This window comes from Paramormyrops kingsleyae, chromosome 12, assembly GCF_048594095.1.
Source record: "Paramormyrops kingsleyae isolate MSU_618 chromosome 12, PKINGS_0.4, whole genome shotgun sequence".
NCBI classification, from domain to species: Eukaryota; Metazoa; Chordata; class Actinopteri; order Osteoglossiformes; family Mormyridae; genus Paramormyrops; species Paramormyrops kingsleyae.
In genome coordinates this window covers 31,026,578-31,053,270 of record NC_132808.1, presented here as the reverse complement: position 1 = coordinate 31,053,270, position 26,693 = coordinate 31,026,578, and the positions used below count along the sequence as shown (strand labels likewise).

The following is a 26,693-nucleotide window of genomic DNA, read 5'->3' as shown; positions in this document are numbered from 1 at the left end:
AGTTGTACTCATTTCTAGGTGTCCGTTTACATTACAGAATCGAAATTTTGCCCACACTTTGGATTTAAATCGATACAAGTGCAGGGAAAATCTCTGCATATGCTCGCTCAATCATAATAGCTCCATGCCAGATTCACGTATGTCAGTCACTTAACAAAATCAGCCCATCTGCAACTGGGGAAACGTACTGTACTGGCAGTAACAAATGTGATGTTTAAAAATCGATTAACTGCCAGCGATCTAAAAATCGCCACCTTGAAGAATCACAATTTGTAACTGAATCAATTTCCCCCCCAGGATAATAAGTGGTGGAAGATGGAAAGATGGATGGACCTTTTTTTCCAAAAGATAATCAAAAGACAACAAACATAAGACGGCACCAAGTTCCACAAGGCATGTATGTCAGAAGACCTCTCCTGGACCAACGACACCTCCCAGACCATGACGGCACAGCAGTGCATCCGCCAACTAAGGCCAAGCACCCCCAGTTCTCATGGATATCTACAGAAGAACCATCTGAGCTGCATCACTGCCTGGTGAAAAAGTGCAAGGCCTCAGACCACAAGTCTCACCAGCAAATAGTGAGGATAGCAGAGAAGATGAGAAGAACCTCTCTATCTACCCTTATGCTCATACACAACAAACGGTGCCGCAGCAGAGCCTGGGACATTGGTGGCATACTGGTCAGGGAAGCATGCTTATGATTGAATGGTTGCTGGTTTGAATCCCTAACCAACAAGATACCACTGAGGTACCCTGAGCATAGTACTGCCCTTATGCAGAAATGCCACTACTCTGTCACATCTGGGTTAAATACAAAGGACATATTTTGTTGTTGTGTGGTGTGTCAACAATGACAATGAATCATTTTCTCGTCACTCCATGACAGGCGCTCCTTGCGCCCACCAAACAGCCTGATCACCCCCTTTCCATCAGGAACAACGGTTCAAGAGCATTAGCATCCATCTCCACTAGGCTCTGCGACAGCTTCCCACCCCACCCCCCCCAACTTCTCAGCTCCCATAATTGCTGATAAATGCACATTTGCACCAGACTGTTTCTGTTATTTGCCCTCTGTTTACGTACACTCTTTACTTGTGTTATTTGTAGTCTTAGTGTTGTGTATTCTTGTGTGCTGTTTATTTTCTATTCTATCTTCATTGTTATTCTTTATTTATTCCTTTTTAATTTTCCCCCAATACCTGTTCAGGTACATATGGAATATATACATAAAGAAAATATTTATTCATAAATTCATTCTCTTGCTCTCTCTCACTTTATCCCACCCCATATCCCCCCCCCCCCCCCACACACACACTGTCTTAACACTCACCAACAACCAAAATTACGCATCACCACATTGATGTTAATTCAGCATAATGCTCGGCATGCAGCAAATTCAAGTTTTGCTTTTTGGAATTTTCTGGAATCTTTTCTCCAAATATTTTCAATCCGCGGTTGATTGAACCCACAGATGCATAACCCATGGATCTGGAGGTCCGACTGTACAGCAACATTGTGTGCTGCTTCTGGAAGGATTCTGTGAACCTTTGGAAATTGAACGGACAAGTATGTTTCAGTATGTTTCAGCTAATACCCCACCCTGTCCAACACACTGATAGAACATGTGCAAACTCAGCTGAGATGCTAAGGTACTGCGCACCAAATTAAATGGTACAATGACTCCATTTTATTAACACCAAGTGCATGTTGTGTATGAGCATAAGGGTAGATAGAGAGGTTCTTCTCATCAATAAGACATTTTTGCTGTTGAACTGAAGATTATCCAACCGTAACACCTATGATAAGAAAATGAAACCAGATATCCATATTCCAACATTCCGGTGTTTATAGTTTTTTAAAATAAGTTTTAAGCTTTAAGATAAGTTCTAAGCTCTAAGATAAGTTTTACTTGCGGCTCCACTTTCATAGCAAAACATGTAGTGCAATGGAAATTGTTCTCTGAAAGCTACCTGATAAAGGCCTGAGAAGAGCTAACCAGGGCTAACTTCTTGGTTAATGTAGATGAAGGCTAATAATATCTGTCAAACAGAAGCTGAAGGCTGTGGTGCTAAAATTGCCAGTAAAAAAAACAGAAAATGCAATTTCCGAATAACATCAGCGGTAAAATACTCAGGGCTATAGCCCCAAGCAATCGGACCTAACGACACCCATGCCTACCCCCATAATAAATGTGATGGAACAAATGTTTCCTTCAACAAAGGGTCAGCCACACTATAACACTGTTCCTCTTTTTCATTATGGCTTTTTCATTGTGTTCTTTTAGCAGATAATATTACCCAGTGGGCAGTGGTGGCTTGATGGTTAGGGAAGCGCACTTGTAATTGAAAGATTGCAGGTTTGAATCCCCCACCAGCAAGTCACCACTGAGGTACCCTGAGCAAGGTACCGTCCCCAAGCACTGCTCCCCGGGTGCTGAATTAGCTGCCCCCTGCTATGTCACGAAAGTCACATATGGTTCAAATGCAGAGGCCACATTTTGTTGTTGCGCACTGTGTGCTGTGGTGTGTTGACAATGACCACTGATCACTAAATTCTAATTCAAAGGAAAAAGGGGTCGACCAGTCCCTGGAGCAAATGGGGGTGGTATCACTTTACTGGAGAGGGCACCAATATCTTTGACTCAGTTATTACTGAAGAACAAATCATGAACTAATACAGCTTCAGCATGAAACACAACTCAATTCATGAAGCTCAACATCTCCCAACACATCCTACTAAACTTCTACCCTGCCATCATTGAGAGTGTCGTGAAGTCCTCCAACACCATCTGGTTTCCTGCTGCCTCCACTCTCTCCAAGGCCAGTTAAAGATGTGTGGTCCGCTCAGCTGAGAACATGCCAACACTAGAAGACCTGTTCACCACCTGGGCAGAGAGGAGAGCTGGGCAGATTGCTGCTGATGCCACCCACCCAGGCAGTCACCACCACACCAAACCGCCGTCATGGAGGAGGTTCAAGTGCATCATGACCCGACCCTCACACCATCTCTACAGCTTCTTCCCCCACCCAGCTCCTAAATAAACTCACCTAGTACCTCAATAGTCTGTCATCCAGGTGCAATGTACTCCCCCAGGGTCAAATCCAGTCTTCCATTCATGATATATCTGCAATATCCTTTCAACTTACTCTAAAATGGTTCTTGCACTAGTTCTAACGTTTGACATATTGTCTTAAGACGTCTTGCACTGTCTTCTGTTGATCTGTACTCTCTTATTTGTATTCCTCTTTTGTTCACATACTTTTCTGTCAGGTGTTCCCCTGTGTGTCTTGTAATTCTGTCCTGTACTTCATGTTTGGTCCTGGACCACAAACAGCTCTGGTGTGTTTGTACATACTGGCAATAAAGTGAGTTCTAATTTTGAAAATTCCGAAATACATGAAATGCCATGATTGATTATTGATGAACGAACCTGGGATCGGTACGTAATTTAGACTTAGAGTCTAGTTAATTAACACATTAGGTAAGTGTGTATTGTTGGTGCCCCCTGAGGGCAGTGGTGGCTTAATGGTTAGGGAGATGCACTTATAACTGAAAGATTGCAGGTTTGAATCCCTGACCAGCAAGGTACAGCCCCCAAGCACTGCTCCCCAGGTGCTGAATTAGCTGCCCCCCTGCTATGTCACAACATCATATATGGGTTAAATGCAGGGGACTCATTTAATTGCTGTGGTGTGTTAACACTGATCACTTAATTCTAAAACGTTACCACTGGGGGTTAATGGTCTTGTTGAAGCATCCAAAGTGAAGTTACACAGCAGCCCAACCGGCCCGGCCACACACCACGCCCTGTGTCACAGCTTTTTTTTTCCTCTTTCATTTCCAAATATAAAAAGATTTTTTAGCAACAGAAACATTGTTAACAGACAAACAACTGAAACGTAATGTGCTGCATGTCGACCAAATCGTCATGCCACTTTCCGCCGACCTCGTCCATGAGCCAAGGGGATGTAAACTTATTACCTCACGGAGAAATTAAATTAATTGATTTGCATCCAGCACCTTAATCATGGTAGGGCCAAAGCACACAGGACTGCACAATGGCTGCCAAATGCCCCCCCACCCCCCACCCCCTTACCCATTTCAGGGCCCTAAGCAAAATATGAATTTTTGAGGGTACTGACAATAAAATTTGCCAATCATTTCATTTTTCCCATGGTCCCCCCCCCCACCCCCCACCCCAGTGTCTTATTTCCCTCCCCCCACCCTTATGGTTAACCCTGACATCACTTAACATGGACATTAGGGTTAAAATACTTATGATTAGTGAATAAGAACCAGATGAAAGGAACCGTGTAAAGGAAAAAAACACTAAATGATTGGTTCAGAGAGATAACCAATCAGATTGTAGAGGAGGCATCCCTCACCTGTGCTGGCAGCCTGTCCCATCGACCAGGCGTCCCGTGGTTCACTGTGGCGCCAACCGCCTTTGTACGTGAGGAATTACACGACGGCCTTCATTCTGTGATCTCAGTACATGCTGATCAGTTTAGGTAAATAAGCCTGACTCTTTTTTACCTTATAAGGAAACAGGAGATTTTTAACGTTTTGTATGCAGTGCAAAAATGTTACAGGCCGGTGAAACTTGTCAACCGAGGGTAGGGGGGGGCGTTCCTGGTGCTAAAACTACTCGCTTGAGGGGAGGGCAAATTGTTTAGCAGGACTGATGCTGCAATTTTAACAGTTTGCATTTTCTTTTCTAGATCAGAACGCACTAATGTGAAATGAACCAGCCCCTCCCTCTGCCGCCCCGTTGGTGGCAGGATTGGACTGGTGTGGTGCTGAGGTATCGCCCGCCCCATGGCTGCACTCAGGTTCTCGTCCCTGAGGTGGTTTGTCGTGTGGTGGGTGCGGCAACGCGCTGTAATCAGCGCACGCTCACCTCTCCTCCTCCCAGAAACTCCCAGTGGTCTGGGGCCCGGTGGAATGGTTGGAAATCTCTGCACCACTTAAGCTGGTCATTTTTGCTCCATCTCATCGCGATCCTTACTGCTGCATTTTGAATCCACTCCAAAATACACAGCATGTAACCTACGCTCCCTGGGAACAGAGCATTACGGTATTTAGTCTGCTGGACTCAGGTGTAAGCATTTTAATTATTTTTTCTTTATTCTGAAAGGTTTGTACACCAGTTCCCTCTGTGGAAATTAATTTAAACTGAAATTATACTGTTTTTAATTTATTCCCTTCACTCTTTTACTGTAGGCAATGTGCCCTTGATAAATACGGTACGTAAGGTCAATCTCCTTTTCTAAGCATAACCGGAAATTTGTGGAGCTAATAGGTTAAAACACTTTTTAGTGACTAAGTTTCACAGCTCAGGAAATTCTGAAGGTGTCCATCAGAGGGCTGCACTTGGAACACCTCGAATTCTTTAAGATGGTGTTTCCCATCTCCGGTCCTCGGGGGCCCAAAGTCAGTCCATGTTTTTGCTCCCTCTGAATTCCCTACAGTCCATGTTTTTGCTCCCCCCCCCCTACCAGGAGCTGGGAGGGGGCAAACACATGGACCTGTGGGCCCCTGGGGACCAGATACACCTGAGATGTTCACACAAAATACAGTGTCTAGAGTTTAGGTGAAATAAAAATACCATATTAAATTTTTGTAGCTTTGCTGAGAACGTTTAATTTTTGGAAGCAGAAGTGAGTCATAGCTGGTACTAGCCGGGTATAACTAATAAAGTGGTTATTGGGTGTATTCCTGAACTGTGAAACTTTTAAATAATATACCTACAGTATTGTGCAAAATAAAATGTTTAAATGATCTTCATTTTGGTGTAAAACTATAAGTGTGTCGTCTTTCCATCTCATTACCATTTCAAAACGTTTCCTGAAGTGTACCCCAGTAATTGCAGCAAACACCTGTCAGGATCTGTCCCTACCATGTCTGTCATGTTCCGGTTTGGCCAGCAGATGTCGCTGGCCATCCCATTTCCTTCCCTGCTCCTAATGTGTGGGTTATTAGTTCATTTTTATCACGTGTTCCTCATGTAGCCATCATTAGCAGAGTATATGTGTGCCTATCCCTGCCCTGTTCCTTTGTCAGCCTCCTCTCGTTTGTAAATTTCTTATGTTCTTATGTTCTTATGTAGATGTGAGTGCTGTGTTAAGTTATGCTTGTGATGTATTTGTTTTTGTCATTAGTGTTTCTTTGTTCCTGTTTACCCTACCTAACCATGTGTTCAGATTAGCCCTGGTCCTTTGTGTATCTCTGCCTTTCTGACCATGGTTTTAACCCCACATGGTCCTTTCTTGTACATTCTGTTTGAAATAAAGTTTCCCCCATGTTGAAACGCTGATCCCAGGGTTTAGGAACAGAAAAATAATTCTTGTAGCCATCCAACAAGATACCTTCTAGCCATCCAACAAGTAACTTTCTGGAGAACAGAAGAAATTCCTGTTAGTTTTTATTGTGTTACTCTTCATTTTCATAAGCTCTTATGTTAAATTCTATTTTTGTTCTGAACAAATATACATTTACTACCCAGATAAATAGCTTTAAACTTCCTGAGAGTTTTGTGCAGCGCTGTATTTCAACTCAGTCCTGTATGTGGTAGACGAAAACATCTAATCATGCAATCATTGGTTATTTCAGCTCCTCATATGCACTTCAAATTTGCAACAAAGAGAAAAATTACGTGGCATACAGTAGCACAGCAGAATTAATGACTTATGGCTGCGTTCTTAACCACGTTAGAAATCATGAAAAGCATCCTGGAGTGATCTGTTATTTCTCCTCCTGCTCTTCTTCTTCATGGCCACAATCCACTTGGGGAGGGACACGTCCCGTGTCTCATAGTATGGCAGGGAGGGAATGTCTGTCACCAGCACCTCGGCAAAGTGGACGTGACGGGTGTCCTCTGTGGGGTCCCGCAACTTTCTCTGAGGAGGAGGGGGGGGAAGTCGGTCAACATGATGCATCATGCTGGGGATGCATGTGGGGTGCCTACACTGCAAATCAACACCGTACCTTTTTGGCGACGGTTTCAAGACATGAACAGACATCAGAGTCCTGTGAACAAAACAAGGAGCTGCAGAGATTATGGATGTGTGGATGGGAAGAGCAATGGTAGAGGAACACCAAGCTGTGAGATTGGCGTGTACCTGATTCTGCGACTCCACTGTCTGCATCTCTGATGTGGAACCTTCATGTGGCGACCCTGAGCGAGAGAAAGGCAGACCTTCTGTGAGATACCCTTCAGTATGAAGGTTTCTGTGTTTTTTGTCACCTGTGAGACACGCTCGATCTTCTACCTGTGGAGTCCCTGAACACCAAGTGCTCCTCCTCTTCATTGCTAATGCTTTGTTCCCGTGTGAGGTGCAGCCTCTTCCGGTTGAGATAGACCCGACTCATCAGGGCAGAATTATCCAGGACTTTGACTGGCTGAGGGAGAATCACAAGGTCAGCTCTTTAACTAACCATCAGGATATTTACAGTGAAGACTCCAAGGGGTCATACCTGTAAGACATCAAAAGAAAGGTTGCTTGGTATCGCCTCCTTTGATTCTTCTTGGTCTTGTTCAAAGCATGATGGAGCTGAACTCCAGACTTCTGACATTGCCTTGTTTACTTCGTTTCCATTCCCATCATTGACTGGCACAACAAGAGGTGAAACCCCAAAAGTATTTTCCTGTGTGCTGCTCTTTTTTACTGGACTGTCATCATGTGTTCTGAACCCTGATTGGTTTGCTTGCTTTTCCGTCATCTTCATTTCACCATTGTGAACGTTCTCCCGAATCCAGGATGGCATCTTCAGATCAGATGGACTTGAAGCTTTCATGGAACTCAGTCTTTCTTCATGGGACGAGAATTTGGACCAGTGCTCACTCGCGAAGATTTCATCCGCGAAGTTTATGGGGCTAAAGTTGAACTGAAAGTCATTTAACCCCCTGGAATAGTATGGATAACAATACAGACTTTATTATTATAGGAATGAGTAATATCAATTACATGCACTTCAACAAACGAAGCCTGCGTATTATCACGCTTTATATGTTTACTTTCAGGTGTCTGTCCAATACAGTATCACAGTCAGCCTTGAACCTGCCCTGGTTGACAGCCCCAACGCTCAACACCAGTCAATCACAGGACTCCCCGAAACACACATTTACATTCCAGTGTTTTAAACTGATTCATCTGAACATGCCTTTAGACTGCCAGCAGAAGTAAGAGCAGCCGAAATAATCACATACAAATCATGTGCACTTAAACACGGGGGATACTCACGTGAGAAAACAGTGCTAGATGGTCCGTCACCATAGCAACGTATTGTGTTAACTATATTCAACACCTGCTTTACGCTATTGTATGTGCGTGATTCTCAACAAAACTATGAAAACCATTCCTGGAATCTCAGCGTTGCATTCCAAGAGTTCTGGGAGCTGATGGACAGACCGCTGACTCATTCCATGGTGACACATGAAACCAGATTTTTATGTAAACTGTCAAGTATAGTTTTATTCTAGTGTGACAGGCCAGTAAAGCAAAATGTTTACTTCAATGTAATGTCTATTACGGTCAAGGCTACATCGAGTCAATGTTATATTATACACTGAATTCCCATACCTCCCAAAAGCTGCCGGCTCCTGATTGGGAATGGACATGTTGACCTGTCCGCTAAGATCTTTCTGACAGATAGTCTCCTCCCTTCCCACGTGAATGTCATTGAAAATGTCAGCTCTGCTTGATCCTTGAACTGGATGTTTTACCTATGAAAAAGCAGGCCATCAGATATGCTTCTTTCAGTTTTCTTTCTGTTGTGTTTATATGTGTGCATACTTGAATTGAATTCGCCCGTCATAAACATACTGTCATGCAACTGTAGAATGTATACATGAATAATATATGGGAAATATATTATAACTCAATAAACCAGAAATGTCAAAAACATTGAAATTGAACCATCAAACTCTCAGTAGGACAGTGTCTGTATATAAAGTCATGGATTCAAATCACGTGACTGGCAGAGTAATCATATCATCATTGGGCCACTGTGCAAGGTCCTTAACCCTAAATGCGGCAAGTCATTTGTACAAGCTTTGCTCGTTTGTACGCCACTTTAGATGAAAGCTTTTGCTAAATGTAAAAAGTCACACTGACAAAAGGTCAAAGGTCAAAAATACTCACATTCTGTGCCACCTGATCGTCTGTTTTTCCTTCCCTCACCTGGCAGCTCGCTCCCTGTTCTCCTTCCTTCACGGTGACTTGTCTTTCCTTCCAGCTCTGCCTTATTTTCTGGGCCCATCGCAGTGTTTTCCCATTGATCCATTTCCTCTTTTTCTTCCCCGTTCCCGAGTCGTGTGTTGGAACGGTGTCCAGCTTCCAAAATTCTGGGGCACTTGTGAAATTGTCATCTCTTGCGTTCCGAACTGACCTGTCCCATTTGATTTTATTCCATAAGTCAGGATCAGAAGCCAAATAGTTTTCTGAGTACTTCTCTGGATTCAAACTAGTAGAGCCAGTACTAGTATTGTGTACTGTGACATCCATAGATTGCTGTTTCTGTCTTATCACATTTTGTGTGGGAATGAGATGACCTTTCCCACCTGTGCCTTTCAACTCTGCAAAATTAAGAGTTCCAGCACCCCCCGGGTAGGAAGCTGCCAAAGGTGAAGGCCCCCCAACCCTGACAGTGTCTCTCAATACTCCAGAACTTTGATCACCGTGTTTCTTTTGTTGGTTAATGTCCCATTGTGGAGGATATGTTTGATTTGTGACTTCCTGTGAGCCTGCAATTTCCATGCAGAGAGACTCCCGCTCTCTTATAGCCGGGGTACATATAGCTGTCGGAGTCATTTCATTTTCAGCATCCCTCATGGGAGGAATGTGATCCGGAGCTTCAGAACAGGGGAACATCTGTATCCGTTTCCATTTGGGAATAATAACGGCAGAGTTCTCATCCTGATTAGTGAAGGCAGACTTTCTAGAACAATCCAGTGACGGAACTTCAAATTTCAGACTTAAATCTCTGTTACTTCTCCCCCCATGAGCCCACTGTTTGGTATGTTCCACTGATTTGGTTACATCGCCAGAGGTAACTGGACTTTGCTCACCTGTGTTAGTGGCACATGCTGTCAGAACTGGGCCGTATTTACCCAAGTTTCCGCCTGTGGGAAAAGTGCACTGCTGTTTTTGTGGTTGCTGGCTCTGTGTGGCTTCCGCTGAGTTGATCTTCATTCTCGCCAGCATGGACAGCAATACAGACTGCGTGTCCGTCATATAGTTTTGTTGAGACATTCAGGGAAATGTTACTGAAGACTTCAGAATCTCTTTGGAATGCCTTGAATCACTCTGTGTCTTTCTGTCAAGGTAAAGTCATGTTCAGGCCACCCAGCAGTCTGTCATATACTGTATTCATCTTCTCAATGCATAACAATATCCTCTGCTGTTCAAGCACATTGCCTCTATGCTCCTCCATCAAAATTCAATCTTCTTTCCTGTTCTTTCTGTGTTTCATTCTTCTTCATCATTCAATCTTTCTGAAATCATCTTATTTCTTTTTTGAAGCACACAAGTGCAAATATTCCCTTTTCTCTTTATTTGTCTATGTCCTCCTCCATTCCACAAACGTCCCCGTGGTGACCAAGAAAAGGCCGATCCCTCTGTATTCCAGGGTTTCTCCCAGCAGGCTTGAATTGCCGTGACTTACATAAACAGTCGCTATAACCCCTTATTGTAATCCTTCACTTCGTAACGTACACTCTCACACGCTTATACACACAAGGAGTTTGCCTCTGTGTTCGTGCCATCCGTATGGAGGAATGACAAGGAGACAGCAGATGAGTTCTTTAGATTTTGACAAGGGAACCTGACAGACGGGATAGACCAGAGGGACAAGCTAACTGGTTTGTTTTCATGCTGCTTATCACACAGGCGTCTGTACTCATTCAGAACCTCCCCTCCATATTTTTTTTTCTTAGTGCAAAATTATTGGTTCTTTAAGAATGTGTCTTTGTGTGGGTGAAAAATAAGCAAATTAAACAATTCTGATACAATTCTGTACGTTGTACTTTAAAAGTATTAGTAACTGCAGGGTTGCCAACTCATGCATCTGGTGTCATACGTACACTTTCAGACTCTCACGCTCAGGCAAGAAATCTTAATAATATCTATATTATTAAATTATGAACCTAAAGTAGTTTTCGAAGCCAATGTAAACTATACTTGCGTAGTACTAAAACTGTTACAAATATGTAAATACGTGTCCATGTGTGTGCAGACCTGTCTCGAATTGAAAATCTCACGTGAGCCGGTTGACCAAAGTTGCCAACCTTATAACTAGATTTAAAAGTGTAATCACTGTAATCGGTATTTTTTTCTTTACGTCAAAATATGTTTCAGTAGTAAACTTGATGGAAATGGGTGTTGACCACTGCTATGTTTCCTTCTTCACCTATCACGCGACTCCATGGATTATTAAATTACCCATGTTCAAATAATACTTTTTCACACTTTGGTTCGCTTTCCAAATAAGTAAATAAATAAGAAAAATAAATAGAATACTTAACTTTTGCTGAGCTCTCGCACTCCCGTACAGAAGATGGCGCTAGTGAAAATTGTTAGAGATTTTATTACTGAGTACACGAAGAAGACGACGGACCAATGAGACGAATCGCTTTTCTAGCCAATGGGTTACTGAGGAAGAACCGCGTCGTGACGTTTTTGAAGTTCGCCGAGCAGTGAGTTTATTTCTTTGGATGTTTTCGGTTAGGTGTTCGGGGCATATAGCCGTAGGTGGGCGGTGGAACTGTGTCAGTGGGGCTTGGTGTTGTCGGAAAACCCGGAATTTGAATATTTTCATTAACTGACCAACTAAATGTTATTTGCCCGGAAACAGCCTTAGCTACACATGGCTAGGCGAACAAGCTGGTACGCGCTAACTCAGTAACTGTGTGAAAATGAACGGAAATGTAGTTGTCTGTCCAAAATTATTTAATTTGAGCTCCCACGTGTGAAATTCACACATTTATATATATTAACTGATTAGCTATCCATTAGATTAATTTTTGTTTAATGTTATCCGGCAGTGGAAGCTGCAGTGAAAATTGCATGCATCTAACAGGTTTGGTAATAGTGTTTTCTTTTTATGTTTTCAGTGTAAATAAGGACAGGAGATTTCTGATAACTATATTAACTTTGTGCAGTAAGTTATGAACTAATTTGCCATAACTGGAATTGCAGGGTGTCCGTTCAAATCCCCTTACAGTGCTGAATTGATCCACCCCACCCACGTGACCAATCCATATACCAGAGCTGTCATTTTTTTCAGGGTCATCGTTGTCAACTCCATTCTCATCTGCAGTGGGACTGTTGAGAAAAAAATGCGCCGTTAAGTTTCTGTTCAAAGTAATACATACTTTTTGACTGCTTGTTTTTTGGCTTTGGGAGGTTTGTGACTCCAGCAGTCTTTTGCGCAACAGTAATAGCGTGATTCATGCCGACATTTAGATAAACAACAAAATACGCTGCTGCAGTGATCCCGAGAACGCTGCCTTATACACACAATGGACTGCATCTTGATAGGAAGCAACGTGAAAGGTACTCAGTAATTGTGGTACAACATATGAAGAGTATTAAAGAACTTTGTTGACTGTGACTCGCCTGTCATTTCTGAGGTGTTATTACAAAGGTCATGTTATTGTTTATAAATGATAATGTGTTGGCTAAGTGCTACTTGTCATTTCGATTGCTTGGATGCTTTGACCTCAGTGTTGGCAAAAGCTGTCCAGTCGCTATCCAGGCTCGGAGAGGAGCTGTATTTGGAGCCGCAGGAAAATGGGGTATGTTTTTAGTCCGTCTTTCCACTGACTGTGCATTGTGCTTCTTTAGTCCGTTTCCAGACCAGTTATTTTAGGTGTTAAGATATTTTTTTTTCTCATCTTTTGCCTCCCCAGCTGGCTCTCCGCACCGTTAACTCGTCGCGGTCAGCGTATGCCTGCTTCCTCTTCTCTCCGCTCTTCTTCCAGAAATACACCCCCCCCAAAAGCTCGACTCAGCGCTGCAAGATGGTCATCAAGGTGTGGGATGTGCATCCATGTCAGCCTCAATTTTAAAATATCCTGCCATATACTGATAAGTCTTTTTGAACAGTTAGCAAAGGGCACAATATATGTAGGCATAATGATTGGTATATATGTTATGCTCTGCATTGTCTTTTATGTCTTATAAGTCTTATAACTTGATATTTAGCAAAACATTTCAAATTCACACACACATGCGCAAATATATATGCACATAAAATTTATATTATATACTCCCCGGCCAAAAAAAAAAATAGTCGCCATTTGAATTTATATCAGCAAATATTTAAGAGCCAATGATTGGATCATTATTACAGCTCAGTAAGGTTATGCAGAAATAAAGTAAAGTCGGCTGAGTACCTGAATCTACTGGCCAGGTTACACCTCCATCCATCATCAATGGATTTTTTCTTCCCTGTTGGCATGGGCATATTCCAGGACAAGAATGCCAACATTCATTGGGTTCAAATTGTCATAGAGTGGTTCAGGGAGCATGAGGAATCATTTTCACGTATGACTTGGTCACCACAGAGTTGTGAGTTTAACCTCATTGAAGGTCTCTGGGATGTGCTGAAGGAGGCTTTATGGAGCGGTTCAACTCACTTGTCAATACAGGACCTCGGTGAGAAATTAATGCAAATCTGGATGAAAATAAAGGGTGAGATGTTGCATAAGCTTGTGGAAACAATGTCATGACAAATGTGCAAGGTAAAGGCGGCCCAACGAAAAATTCAAATGGTGACTTTTTTTTTTTGGCCAGGCTGTGTGTGTGTGTCTGTGTATATGTATGTATGTATGTATATGTATGTATGTGTGTGTGTGTGTGTGTGTGTGTATATATATATATATATATATATATATATATATATATATATATATATATATATGTATATGTATATATATATATATATATATATATATATGTATATATATATATATATATATATATATATATATATATGCATATGCACATACTTTTTTTAAAATTCCACACCAGTGGAACACTTGGTCAGCTGTGCACCACTGTACTGGAACCATCGACTCTATGTCCCAGTCTGTGCAGGCTGTGTTCAAGTCCCTCTCCTCCCTGGAGAAGACGGTGGAAAAGTGTCGTATCGAGCTGGACATCGAGAAGAGCCGCCTGACCTTCACCCTGCACTGCAAACATGGTGGGTGGGGGGGCCGTCAGAAATGCTGCCACTTCATGCCTTTGGCTGCCAAGCGGTTGTGGAGAGACATCTGTCCCCCCCCTTCCCCCCCTGCCCCACATAGGGCTGCTGAAGACGCACAACCTCTCGTTCCAGGACAGCGAGAGCCTGCAGGCCGTGTTCGACAAAGAGGGCTGTGCCAACACGCTCACCGCCCAGCCCAAGTGCGTAGGCCTGCACACCTGCCCCGCTTTCTATCTCAACATCTCTCTCGGAGAGAGTGACCTGTGCTGAACCCCTCGTACGGCTTCCATTCCCCCCATTCTTCCAGGCTACTGGTAGATACAGTACTTCACTTCCCTCCATCTCTGGAAGAAGTGCGAGTGTCCGTGAATGACGAAAGAGTGTTGTTCAGGAATCACGTCGAGGACGAAGCAGGTTTGTGCCCTAATCAAATCATCCTTCATTTTGCACAGAAATAAACATATTTATTTGCTGTGTGTGATGAAGCCAAACCATGGTACTTGTAGGGGTGTAATGCTGCCTGTATAATCCAGCTCCCCCCTGTTTTTCCCATTTCTTTTCCAGAACAGTCCAAAGCCATGATGACGGAGTTCTGCCTCAGCGCAGAAGAGTTTGACAGATTCGTTGTCAACATGCACACATGCATCACTTTCTGTCTCAAGGAGCTGAGGGTGAGAGATGGAGAGGGATTCGATGTGGACAGGCGTTTCTTTAGCTGCTGAAGAACACGCTCATGTGCTCCTTCGCTGACTTCTAGGGGCTGCTGGTGTTTGCAGAGTCCTCTGGTCTCCCTGTCTCCCTGTACTTCGATGAGCCTGGCAGGTATGCCGCGTGTAGCCATACAGCCGAAACCCCGATTAGCGGAGTGCTGTTTGTCATTCAACAACATCTCTTAGATCACCTTTCTGCTAGGATGTCGTTACTCTCTGTGGTCTCGTTAATGGGTAGCTGTGGTAAGATACATGCCCAGTGAAGCCTATCTCTTTGTTTCGTCTGCTGTGGTCAGGCCTATGGTGTTGAGCCTCACAGATAGCGTTTTGGAGGTAAACTTTGTGCTGGCCACCCTGTCTGAGGAAGGTCAGCCTCGGAACCACAACAGCAATATGAGACGGTAGGTTACTCTAAATGCAGTACTACACTATATGATAACAAAACTTCGGCTAAGTGCTGCAGTATTTTTAATAAAAGTCTTTTCCTGCTTAGTGGGTAAATGTTACTGCTTTGAATTTTAGTAACAAAATGGTTAAGTTGGCTTAGGGTCTGCTGCTGCTTCTTTTTTTAATTAGTGGAAGTTTTCTTTTCTCCGCAGAGTTTCAGAGCCACCTATTACGGACGACTTCATGAACGACGACGTCGATTACATCATTGCCATGGAGGCCGGCGAGCTCGCCGGAGACTCCGATTGGCCGGAGCCGCCTCGGCACGCTCTGACTCCACCTCGGCTCCATGGAGCCGCCGGAGACCAGCAGGAGTCCAGCGGAGAGTGTGAGGACGAGGATGGGCAGCAGGGAGCAGAGGAGACACCAGTGGAGGAATCAGGCCGACCACCCAATAAGAAGGTGAGCATAGCTGCCGTTAAAGGACCTTATAATGCTTTTCTGTTTCTTCCTTTCCTTTAGTGTGTTATATAGCTTTATGTGCATGTAAACGGTCTGCAAAGTCTTAAGGCCCAAAGTACACGACAAAGAGAGTAACTCTCACCTCAGAAACCAGTCTTCTCTAATCTGCCTGAAACACCTTGTTGGAATTCCAGCCCTTACTTCCGTGACTTGGTGAGGTCACCTCATAACATAATCCTTATTGGCCTCCTACCTGCAAGGATCTGTCTGCAGACTGCAAGCTGACCAATCAGAGCACAATAGGCTCACTGGGAGTGAGGCTTAAAGCTCTAACAGACCATTTCAGACAAAGTTAAAGAGTGAATAGAGATGTACAGTATGAGAAAAATTATGTGTTTGTGGAACACTGAAGCATGTAAATCTATTCTAGTACACCCCAAAAATAAAATTACAAACCATGAAATTGAGCACAGTAGGACCCTTTTAACTGTGGGCCTTATTTTGCTGTATAATCTCTTACTTTCACATGAACTTGGCAGATCTCGCGTCTGAGCGTCTGACTCACTCTCTCCATCCTGCCTGCTTCTGTCCCTTTTTCATGTTGCCTCCCACCAGTTCCGCTCCCTCTTCTTTGGCTCGGTGCTGCCTACCCCCTCCCAGATGTCCAACAGGACACTGCAGAGCCAGGAGGTCTTGGCCAGTGACAGCGAGGACGAGGACGGCTCCCCGTCCCCGTGACGTCACTTGCCCCACAGTGATCGGGAGGTCTGTGGGCTGCCAGGCGGCACGATCTGTGAACGTGGGAAAGCCGGCGCTGACTGATGAGTTTTTGGAGGAAACGCTGAGGTGTGAAGGAGCAGCTCCTGCAGGTGGACGGGCCTTGAGGGTCACTGTGCCAAAGCACGTCCTGCTGAGACCTCAAAGGACGGATTTCCAGCATATGCACACTGAGCAGAATTTACTTCTCTATTGAGAAAAAAAATGACACTTTCTACCACCATGATGTTGGTATAAAGATATTATAAAAAATAAATAAGGGAAATATCTGAAATTTTGTACATTTTCTAATGGATTCTAGGCATTAGGACAAATGCAAGATTAAAGTACTGTTTTCTAGACATCTGTTTTATTTACATTCTATACACATTTCCGGGTTTTTTTTTGTCAGTTTTGAAAAACGTTATAGAAAAACTCATTGTTTTAAACATTTTTAAGTATTAAGGCATTTCACAGTCTGTCCCTTCCATACTTGGTGCCATCCACCCCAACACTCAGAAGTAAGTATCAAAATATGGAGCGGAGTTTCTCTTGGAACCTGGAGTGATAGAGTTTCCAAGGGAAGGAACAACATGGTCAGTCTTGCTGCTGCTGTGTACCTGAAAACTCTTCCCCCTCGTCTGCGGTTTCCTCCTCTCCTTTCCTTTTTCCTTCTCCAGTTCTTTCTCTCTCTTCTTCCGTGCCTTTTCCTCCTCTTTTTTCCTCCTCTCCTCCTCCCTCCTCCTCTTTCTCCTCTCCTTGGCGGTCAGTCTTTCTTCCTGCTCGCTCACCTGCTCACTGAAGTCCTGTATGAGTATTGTCGGCACTGTCATCTTGGCCTTGCCCTTGGCGCCCCCCTCGACGTTCGTGACATGGTCGCCCCGGAACCTACGAAAGAGGCCAAAGCGTTTTGAAGAGTCTTTGTGCTCAGTGCTATGGTGCTCAGTGTCGTGGCTTTTGTCTGTGTCCTGAACAGCCCTGGTAGCTCTGGTGCCACCTGTGTGGTTAGCGGCAGAACTGCTGGTGGAGGAAGCAGTACTTGGACCACTGTTGTATCTGGTGCTTTCCGGCTCTTTGAACGTGTCCTCCGACAGCCTTCTGGGCGGCGTGGTTCTGGAGCTGGATGTCTTGCGAAGTTTATATTCCCCAGTGCCACTTGATTTCTGGTTCTCAAGTGTAGCAGACACCTTGATGGCCTCATCCTTGCCGTGCTCTGCCGTGACTTCTGGAAGTGCCTCTGTCATTTCAGAGTCCGTGGATGTCCCAGGAGGTTGTCCTTGTGACGTTTGTGTGCTGGGTGGGGTAGAGCTGTTAGTTTCTTCACAGGACGCGTCCTTCGATTCAGGAGAGGAATGTCCCGCATCTGAATTTGTTTCGTCGTCTTGTCTGTTGTTGTTCTGTCCATTTTCTTCTCGGTCTGCTTCCATTGTCTCTTTACACTGGTCCTTAGAGCCAACTTCTGCTTCAAGCTCAATTTGTTCTATGTGACATTCAGCTGACTGCTCCGCAGTGCATCCCTGATCATTTTGTGATTCAGCTGGTTTTTCCATCTCCGTCGCGAGATGTAATTCAGGAGGAGTACGCTCAGGTGTCTCCATCTTGGTCCCACACGTGTCCAATGATCCCCCTCTTACCTCGTCCTCTGCTGGACAAAGTGGGTCTGCTGGTTGCTGAACTGCACCCGAGCTCGTCAGACTAGGCTGTTGAGGTGCTTCCTCCCTGATATCAGCAGCAGACAGATTCTGCTGCTCGTATTCTATTGCATTTCCTTCTGCCGATGGTACTGCGATGACTGAGCCCTCTGGAGGTCTGCTTTCGACTTGAGGTGCATCTGCATCTTGAGAATTTAAGGGCTTTTGTTCCTCTTGAATGGCTGTTGTAATCTCACTTCCTGACACTTGCAACATGGTCTCATGGGTTGAGCAGGGACTTTTTTCTGTCAAATCTTGACCCTTCGACGAAATAATGTCCACCTCTGAACTTTGACCAGGATGTTCACCCAACGACTGTCCTGTGCCCTGCAAATTCTCCTGCAAGTTTGGGTCCACAGAGCTCCTTACCGGGATTTGATCGTTATCTTGCTCTGAAGGTGGCTCGATCTGGGTGACATCATCAGAATGCTCTTCATCACTCTCACTTGCAGAGGTTGCAGGCTGCTTTTCTGTGACTCCATCGCAGGCTGGCTGGTCTGAAATTGCAGTCATAATGGTTCTGCTGGCCAGTGGATCGTTTTGGGGAGAGTCTTCTGAGGATGCCTCCTCGTTTGCGTGCTTTTGTACTGATAACTCGGACTCATCTACTGAAGAGATGCTAGAAATTTCAGATTCCTGGAGCACGTGGAAGATCTGACAGTGGTGTGCCGGAATGTCTAAGCTGTCAACTTTCTCTGTGTTTTCTGCTGTTGACGGTTCTCCAGTCATCTCAGGAGTCTTTGTGACATTCTCATTGATATCTTCAGAAGGATGGAGGGAATACTGTACTGGCTGGTCATTTTCCTGTTGGGTTTCATTTAGATCTGGGGAGTTTGCGCTTGAATCTTCAAGCAGCGTACTTGTCTCCTTTACAAAGCTTTGCCTGCAGTCGTCTTGCGTCTTAATGCATTCCTCTGTTCCCACATCTAGTTCTCCAGTATTTTGAACATTTGTTTCTTCTGGCTTTTCCTCAGTGTTTTTATTCAATTTGCTAGCATCTTTGGCATCAGACTCTGGGCAGCTATTTGGGGAAATGAGCTTTCCTGCCTCTGATGGCTCTGACTGGCAGCTTTCTTGAGAAAGTTTTCTAGTTACTTCAGCAGTCTCGTCAGCCTTGTCGCATAGAGGTTTTTGTGGTTCACCCTGGTCTGCTGAACAATTCACCGTCTCGCTGAAGACGGACCCTGTCTGCACGGAGACGAGCTGCGACATGTGGTCTGCGACTGCATTATTCTCCGTCTGGTTTTCTGGGGTCTCTATCTGGGCTGTGGGTGTGTTGGTACTGTCCTGAGCCTCAGATGCACAGTCTGTGCTCGCCCCACCACAACTGTTTAGCATTTTACTAAGACTGCATGTGTTCTGGGAGTGAGAGAGGTCTGCAGCACCACTGCATAGTTCCAGGTTTTGGCAGGATGAATCTGCAGCGGCTTGTGTAGATTCCTGCCCTGCTCCCTTTTGGTTGAGCGTCGCGTCTTCACTGCTGTACTCTGAAGGTTTTCTTCGGTTGCCATCATTATTTATGGCTTCCTTTTCTTCCTTGCCCTTTAGCTCGACAACCTCCTTCAACTTGTTTTCCTCTCTGCCACCATTCCCCTCCTTTTCGCTCATCTCTGCTTTGCTGCCTCTTCTCCACTTCTTTCGAAGAAATGACGGTGAAAGAGAGGAGGGAGATCGCGACACGGGAACGGAGAGGTTCCCAATCTCTCGCTCCCTTCTCTGACACTCTTCCTCCTTCTCTCTCCCTTTAACCCAAGCCGCCCGGTACCCGTGGCAACGGAGGCAAGGGTTGAAGGTCGAAGATGGATGCTCTTTCTTCCACCTCTCCATCTCCTTTTCGGTCTCTCTCTCTAAATCCTTCCTGGAGAACGGTACTGAGCACACCTAGAGGAAGTAAGTCAGGAGCCGTCACCGGTTTATCATGACGAAGTTGCATAAGTGGAGGACTGGGTGGACAACAAGCGTCTGGCAACCCACCTCCACTATGAAAGCATCCGCCTCCATGGAGATGCGGTCCTTCACGCTTCGGAGTCTCTCCAGGGTCTCCATCTGCCCGTCGCATTCGTCCCTCTGCTCCTGCTTTCCCAGGCTCCTATGCACCAAAACCACTGCTACCTGGAAGAGGATCCGCACGCCTGCCGGCAGAGGAAGGAGTCAGACATCCACGAACTGCAGATGCAGGCACTCGAGGAGAATTTTTAGGGTTTTGAGTGTATGGACTACTAAGAGAGCGGGAGGCCAACCGTAGCAGAAGAACAGGTCCCAGACCCTGAGCAGGGTGTTGAAGGGCAGGTGTCGAGTGTAGAGGCACATGAGCCAGTCGGTAGCGAACATGAGTGGCTCCACCTCGTGTTTCTTCAGGTGTTTGTGAGCGGCAGGGCATACCTTGCGTAGCACTCCATTCAGGATGCCTGCGTCAAAGAGCACTCCCTCCTGTGTGGGGGGGGGGTGTGGGGGGGGGTTTGCAATTTAATCCAGAAATGGTGGGCCCACGATTGTGATGTAGCCAATCAAAGACCCATGTCAGTGGATGTAGTACCGGAAGCTCACCAGCAGAGGGCTATAGTATCCAGGTAGATACTGCTCGCTGATCTGCACCAGGCACCAGAAAGCCTCCTTAACAAGAGAAAACCGCTTAGTTAACATAAAAAGGACCTGTATCCCGTATATGCCTTTCAATCACGTGACCACCAACCCATGGATGGTACACAACCACACCTCAGCAGGCATGTTCATGAGAAGCACCGCAGCTACGGGTCCTTGGCCTTGACAATAACCCTCTTCTGGCTTGTACTGAGTATATGCCTTCAGGACCCGGAAAAGCCCTTGTTGCCTGTCCAAAAAAAGCCTTTTTAGATATTGTTAGGTACTTAAGGGTATATTGATTCTAAATAGGTTCTTATTAGGGAGGAAAAGGGAAATCGGCGCAAATCTAATATTAAACATCGAGTCATATAATTTATTAATAAGAAAAAGTACAGTACACAATTAATTCCCCCCAAAAAATAATCTGAGAGAATGAAAAAGAAATCTTTATGCAATTTTTTTTATTCTCCCATCCATTTCGTAATGTTGCGTTTTCATGCACATTTTCCTGTCCTGGTCAGGGTTACTGGGATCACCACGTCGGCAACGACGCTAAAATGAATGTTACCCGTGGCCATCCCTGGAGAGGAACATCTCGTGGAAGGGGAACTGTCTGTCGATGTCCCTCTCGATCACATCCACCCAAGTCTGCAGGGCAGGTGCCGTATCAAGTTTCTGAAAAAAGGGTCGAGGGCAAAGGGAAAGAACTTTACTGACAAAGCTGCCCTAAAATAGGTGTGTCCAGATATATGCTTCTTGCTCTCTCAGCCAGTGATTCACCCTTAAAGAGAAGAGGGTATATCCTGAAAGAATGACAACAGAAGCAGTGGAGGGGCCAATGAGAGGCCTGGGTGGCCCTACCCCCCCCCCCCCCCACTTTTCATTGACACTGAATAATGTTGATTATATAATGTGGGACAGAGTTATCCCAAATGCACATATAAATAAGTCAACAGCCTTAATTTTTTTTCTGATGCCTCCCATGTCCCTCCCCTGGAAATATTCCATTTCATATATATTCCAAATATTAGAGTTCCATAGTGAAAAGGTAGGAGACCCCTTTCACACATCCCTGTCTGATATTGGATATTCATCCAATAAATAAAATTGCTGCACTGCAATCGGTGACAATGGGCCGACCAATTCAACGTTACTGTACGTTTACAGCCGCGCGTGCGTTGCCTCATGCATCAGCAGTGCACCAGTAGACCTGTACATTTTGCTGGAACGAGCACTAACCAGCATCAAGGGAGGTAAAGAGTCAGCAGCCTGCAGGTATTTCAGGCTTGAAGTTGCTACGGTAACACGTTCTACGGCTACTTGCAATATCTACAAAACCAGTGTTTTGATGGGTGGCGGCAGCACTGCAAATTAAACGCGACTAACTTAAAGTGGCTTAGGTGATTATATAACTCAAATATTTAACAGTAGCAGGCTTGGTGACGTCCAATTTTTCAGACCGTCCAGACATTACGATGCGGTACATGTATGTGGTGTTTCGATGGTATTTGAAAAAGCAGCACTTAGTTTATTTTGAAGTCCAACAACAGACAGAAAAGGAAATACTGTGGTATGCTGGGTTACAGGTTTAAGCCTAAATAGTAGTTTTACTAATAAATTTGTTTACGGTTCAGCCTAGTCTGATACAAACATATAAGCCAAATATGATTCAACCATGGTATAAGCAGGTTAATGCAGTCCAAGCCACGCATAATACGTTGCACTGATTCTTAGATAAAGGGTTATATATTGACAATACTCTGGGATTTCTTTACACCCAATCGAAACACGATAACATTCTCTCCCGAGTGTATTAAAATATGACAAAGCAGCCAGACCCATGTAGAGACTGCAGGTATCCAGTGTGACAGGATCCAGTGGAGATTTGGGGGGTGAATCAGAGGCATGTTGCAGTGATGCACTTGTTGAAAATGCCTCTGGTTTACCACCGCCGAAAAACTAGATGCATCTTTTTTTTTTCTTTTTCTTTTCCGCAAGACAGTAGTCTGCTCGAAGGCAGCCATAGTCTGCGTACATAATACAGTCAAGGTAGAGACCTTTCAAGCAAAGAACTATTAATATATCTGTTTATGTTTTACATTTTGTTTTACTAAGTTAGGAAAGCAATGATTCAGTCAAGCCTGACATTACCTTACACATAAAAGAATGATCCCAGTGTCTTTCACCCAGAGAGGCATACGGCTTATTAATGAAACACTGGTATCGGATCGGTACTCTGTATCAGCTGATACCCAATGCTCAGGTATTATTATCGGTATCAGGACTGAAAAATCGTATCGGTGCCTCCCTTCTCCGTGCTATAGACACATTTCTGAAATGCCTGGGCAGGCACAAAAGCAGGTGAGGAAAGATGTATTTACCTTGTAAAGTTTTTCATTCGCTTTCATCCTCTCTGTGGCGCGGCAGAGAAGTGGCCAGCATCGGGCCTTGAGGGAAGCTGGGATGCCTTTTCGACACTGCTCTTTCACCTGAGACAAATGGCAGGAATGTCATTAAAAGAACACCTGACAGAATTTTTAAGGCATACACAGAAACAAAAAAACAATGTTTAAAAATCCATATTCCCCTGCCAAAATTAGTAGGAAAAAAGTAGCTGCTTCCTTTATTTCTCAAGAATAATAAGTCTACCTTTACAGGTCTTCTTCATAGTAATAATAATGATAGATACTTCATTGATCCCTGTGGGGAAATTCTTTCCAATCACAGGCACAGAGGCTTAGCCCACTAAGCCACATGCTGCCTTGATAGTTTTAAATCAGCTCAGGTTACCTAAACTGTAATTTAACACCCACATGACCACCAACAAGTGCACAACACTGGATCAGGACCTATATTACAGTAGGTGAAGTGTGTGATTACCTGTTTCTGCATTAAAATAAATCCAGTCTGTTTTTCTGTACCTTATTCTTGTGTTTTGTGACCACCCATGTACCTTTTGGCTTGAATCTAATAGTCAGACTAACATAACAATTGCAGTCCTTTCACAGTCAATATGAAACTTCACGCTTTTTAAAAAAATATATATTCAGCGCTCATTTTGAGTCAGCATTACTGAACCTAACTGTCCTGCATGAGTGCTAAAAGGGAAATGCACTCTTCTTCAGTTCAACTAGTGTCACCTTGTTGGTCCTCTTCAGCAGGATGCGGTCCCATTGCATGATAATGTTCAGCCACTTTGCCTCTCTCTGCCGGACCAGCTCAGGTGGCGGTCCCTCGCTCCTGTCACACAAAGGTAACACAACCAAATCAACACAAAATTATGCATGCATCACATTTTCAAACTCATACTGTCATACTTCAGGAACATGTCCTGAATGCTTAAGAAAGTGCTTCCCAATCCGGTCCTCAGTCCATGTTTTTGCTCCCTCCAAGACAGTCCACATTTTTGCTCCCTGCTTCTGTGAGTCCCCAAGGACCGGAATAAGAAACACTGGCCTAAGTTGATCAGCTTCACACAAAAAAAAAAAATAATAATTTCAGCTAATGTATTGTAGCAAATATCAAAATTCAGAAAGAGGTATTTTCCATTATGTTTGACTGGATTTCCTTTGCTGCCCTACATTGCACCTTAACACAAAGGGAAGGTCCTTTCACTTCCACCATCTGGAGACTATTTTCAACTTTTTAAACATCTGAGACTTTCAACGGCAATAAGTTTTGGTTTATTGGCCTGTAACAGTCACAATTTTCAGTGCGTGAGCATAGGCTGAAGGGCAAATCTTTGTTGTTTGACCTCATATTACTTTTAAATTCTTATTCACAAGCAGTAACTGAAAGACTAGGATATGTGTGCCATTTGACATTTTCAAGACTTGCCAGTTTTCCTTTCCTTGATTTATAACAACCTCCTCAGCAGATCACTACATAAATGACTGCATCTACTTTCATCGTCTGACTAGCCGCCAGCATTACAGGGTGGAGCTGGCTGACTTAGTCAGATCTAAGCTACAACCCTGATCTCTTCCAGCATACAAGCCCACAAAAGCCCATCTGTTGTTGCTTGTGCCTCTTCTTCCCAATTAAGCAATTGCACAATCATTAGGTCTTCGTTATGTTGTCTGTAAAATGTTAAAAAAAGGACAAAGCATCTGCTGCATACAGAACAAGGTTACAACATGTTTAGCTGTCACCAAAAACAGGAAACAGGAAAACCACACACTGACGGTGCGATTGTTTCTATGACAACATGCCAGGATGTTGAGGTAGAAAAAGTAGCAGAGGTAAATATAAAGAGAATAACTGACGAATATTTTCGATAACTTTAACATTAATATTATTCCTTCTTCTGAGTTACTGACCCGACAGTGGATTCGGTCCCCAGGAGAAACCCAAAGCGGTCAGTCTCCGTTGGTGGTATGCTAACGCTGAACACTGACGCCCCATCGGAACCAGAGCTGTCCTCGCCATTCAGCTCAGACTGGGCCACCAGGGGATCCATCCCTAAGAAAATAAAATAAAAATAATAAACAGAGAGAGTGAGAAAAACCGTTATCATAGTCTGTCATCACTCTTAAAACCCTGTTTACTTTCCGGAGCAACACATGAACATTTTCAAAAACATTTTTTACTTATGTAAAGTGAATTCTAAATTCTGGAACTTTTTAAAAAGTATTTTGCATACACGATTAATAAAAAAAATATTAGTTATTTAAACTATGATTATTGCCCCCTTAAAGATTAATGTTTGATGGCAGTCGTATAATATCATTAATCACTTTACAAAGGAACAACAATATTTTATTTTATTACTTTGTTATATTAACAGGTGGAGTCCAAAAACACCGCCGTGCCCGTCCAGCTGTAAATGTACCTCGGTCTAAATACTGTTATTCGCAAGAGTACGAATATGATACAATACAATGATTGTCATTATAAAAAGAAATACCTCGGGTCGCTGTTTCCTGTATCAGTGCATTTAGTGAGATGCTGGCTTGCCTTGCCGAGGAGTAGCCGGAGTGATGCGCTTTCGCGAAGGAAAAAAAGAGTGGGCGTGTGATTTTTCTGCCCTTCCGCATGTAACTGAATCTTTTTGAAGTCTTTCCACACAACTTCACATATGGTTATACCGTCCATTCTTCAAGTGGCTTAAATATTTCAAACATTCTTATTAATAAATTCATATTCATATCAAATATTATTTCGAGAAATGCATGCTGCGTACACAGTAGAGTGGTGTTTTTAACTAGCAGCTGATCTGCAGGGGTCTACAATATTATCATCGCTGGGTGTTTGAAAAAAACAGCGCCCACTTTGAAAAGTATAGTTCAGGTTAGACGACAAGCGCGAAACTAAAAGGTAAATAACTCGCAGCTTCGTTATAGGCTTCAAGCAGGCAGTAACATAAAATATTTCTGAAAATAGTTAAAATGCTTAAATACATTAAAAAAAACAGTGTATCAATGAATTGACCATTTAAATTTAATACAGCTCCGTGTTATAAAAACCAGCCATCCTTTGCCACTCCAAAAATGGCGCCGGAGTCAGTCCGCTTATCTTCCTCTGAAGTAGACGGGCGTCCTGCGCAAGTTAAGAAAATAAATCTAGATGCTATAATGCTTTTCCCAAATTACTCACGCCTACGGTGGATATCTGGAATGGGCTATTTCTCGCAGTAGATTAATATTGTTTATTTAGGTGGTTTACTAGGGACCATGTTCAGTCTTTTGAAGTGCTTGAAGAAAGGTAGAATTCAGGGGGTGTTTAGGTACCGTAGCTGCCACGAGACGAACTGCAGAAATGAGGCTTTGGGCTTTGCACTGGGGTAACATGGTGGTGCAGTGGTTAGCACTGTTGCCTCAAACCTGTAGGACCTGGTTTTAAGTCTCTGCCAGAGTTCCATGTGTTGTTATTGTTGCATAGTTTCCTTTGAGTA

The 26,693-nt window shown here is 44.0% G+C and overlaps 3 protein-coding genes across 8 annotated transcripts; 1 reads left to right on the top strand and 2 right to left on the bottom strand.

The window, feature by feature from the left end:
- Positions 1 to 6,414: 6,414 nt before the first annotated feature.
- LOC111836290 (uncharacterized) lies at positions 6,415 to 10,676 on the bottom strand. Its single transcript, XM_023797403.2, has 7 exons — positions 9,147 to 10,676; positions 8,586 to 8,728; positions 7,480 to 7,909; positions 7,275 to 7,404; positions 7,125 to 7,180; positions 6,991 to 7,032; positions 6,415 to 6,902 (listed from the first exon to the last, which is right to left on the bottom strand). Exons 1-7 carry the CDS (start codon positions 10,254 to 10,256, stop codon positions 6,714 to 6,716), a joined length of 2,100 nt encoding a protein of 699 aa, XP_023653171.2. The 5' UTR covers positions 10,257 to 10,676; the 3' UTR covers positions 6,415 to 6,713.
- Positions 10,677 to 10,737: 61 nt separating this feature from the next.
- rad9a (RAD9 checkpoint clamp component A) lies at positions 10,738 to 16,888 on the top strand. 6 transcript variants are annotated; one of them, XM_023797405.2, is made up of 13 exons: positions 11,547 to 11,698; positions 12,289 to 12,365; positions 12,468 to 12,557; positions 12,729 to 12,799; positions 12,914 to 13,036; positions 14,094 to 14,208; positions 14,312 to 14,411; positions 14,519 to 14,625; positions 14,776 to 14,882; positions 14,969 to 15,033; positions 15,218 to 15,322; positions 15,521 to 15,770; positions 16,386 to 16,888. In XM_023797405.2, exons 3-13 carry the CDS (start codon positions 12,524 to 12,526, stop codon positions 16,506 to 16,508), a joined length of 1,200 nt encoding a protein of 399 aa, XP_023653173.2. In that variant the 5' UTR covers positions 11,547 to 11,698; positions 12,289 to 12,365; positions 12,468 to 12,523; the 3' UTR covers positions 16,509 to 16,888. The 6 variants fall into 6 exon arrangements, with proteins under 6 accessions (XP_023653176.2, XP_023653173.2, XP_023653172.2 ...); XM_023797404.2 differs by having other exon boundaries at positions 11,547 to 11,888; XM_023797408.2 differs by lacking the exons at positions 11,547 to 11,698; positions 12,289 to 12,365 and adding an exon at positions 10,738 to 10,864.
- tbc1d10c (TBC1 domain family, member 10C) lies at positions 16,875 to 26,584 on the bottom strand. Its single transcript, XM_023797402.2, has 11 exons — positions 26,530 to 26,584; positions 25,707 to 25,784; positions 25,120 to 25,261; positions 23,941 to 24,040; positions 23,182 to 23,289; positions 21,369 to 21,475; positions 20,933 to 21,047; positions 20,765 to 20,830; positions 20,458 to 20,647; positions 20,192 to 20,349; positions 16,875 to 20,098 (listed from the first exon to the last, which is right to left on the bottom strand). Exons 3-11 carry the CDS (start codon positions 25,257 to 25,259, stop codon positions 17,042 to 17,044), a joined length of 4,041 nt encoding a protein of 1,346 aa, XP_023653170.2. The 5' UTR covers positions 25,260 to 25,261; positions 25,707 to 25,784; positions 26,530 to 26,584; the 3' UTR covers positions 16,875 to 17,041.
- Between the last annotated feature and the right edge of the window lie 109 nt (positions 26,585 to 26,693).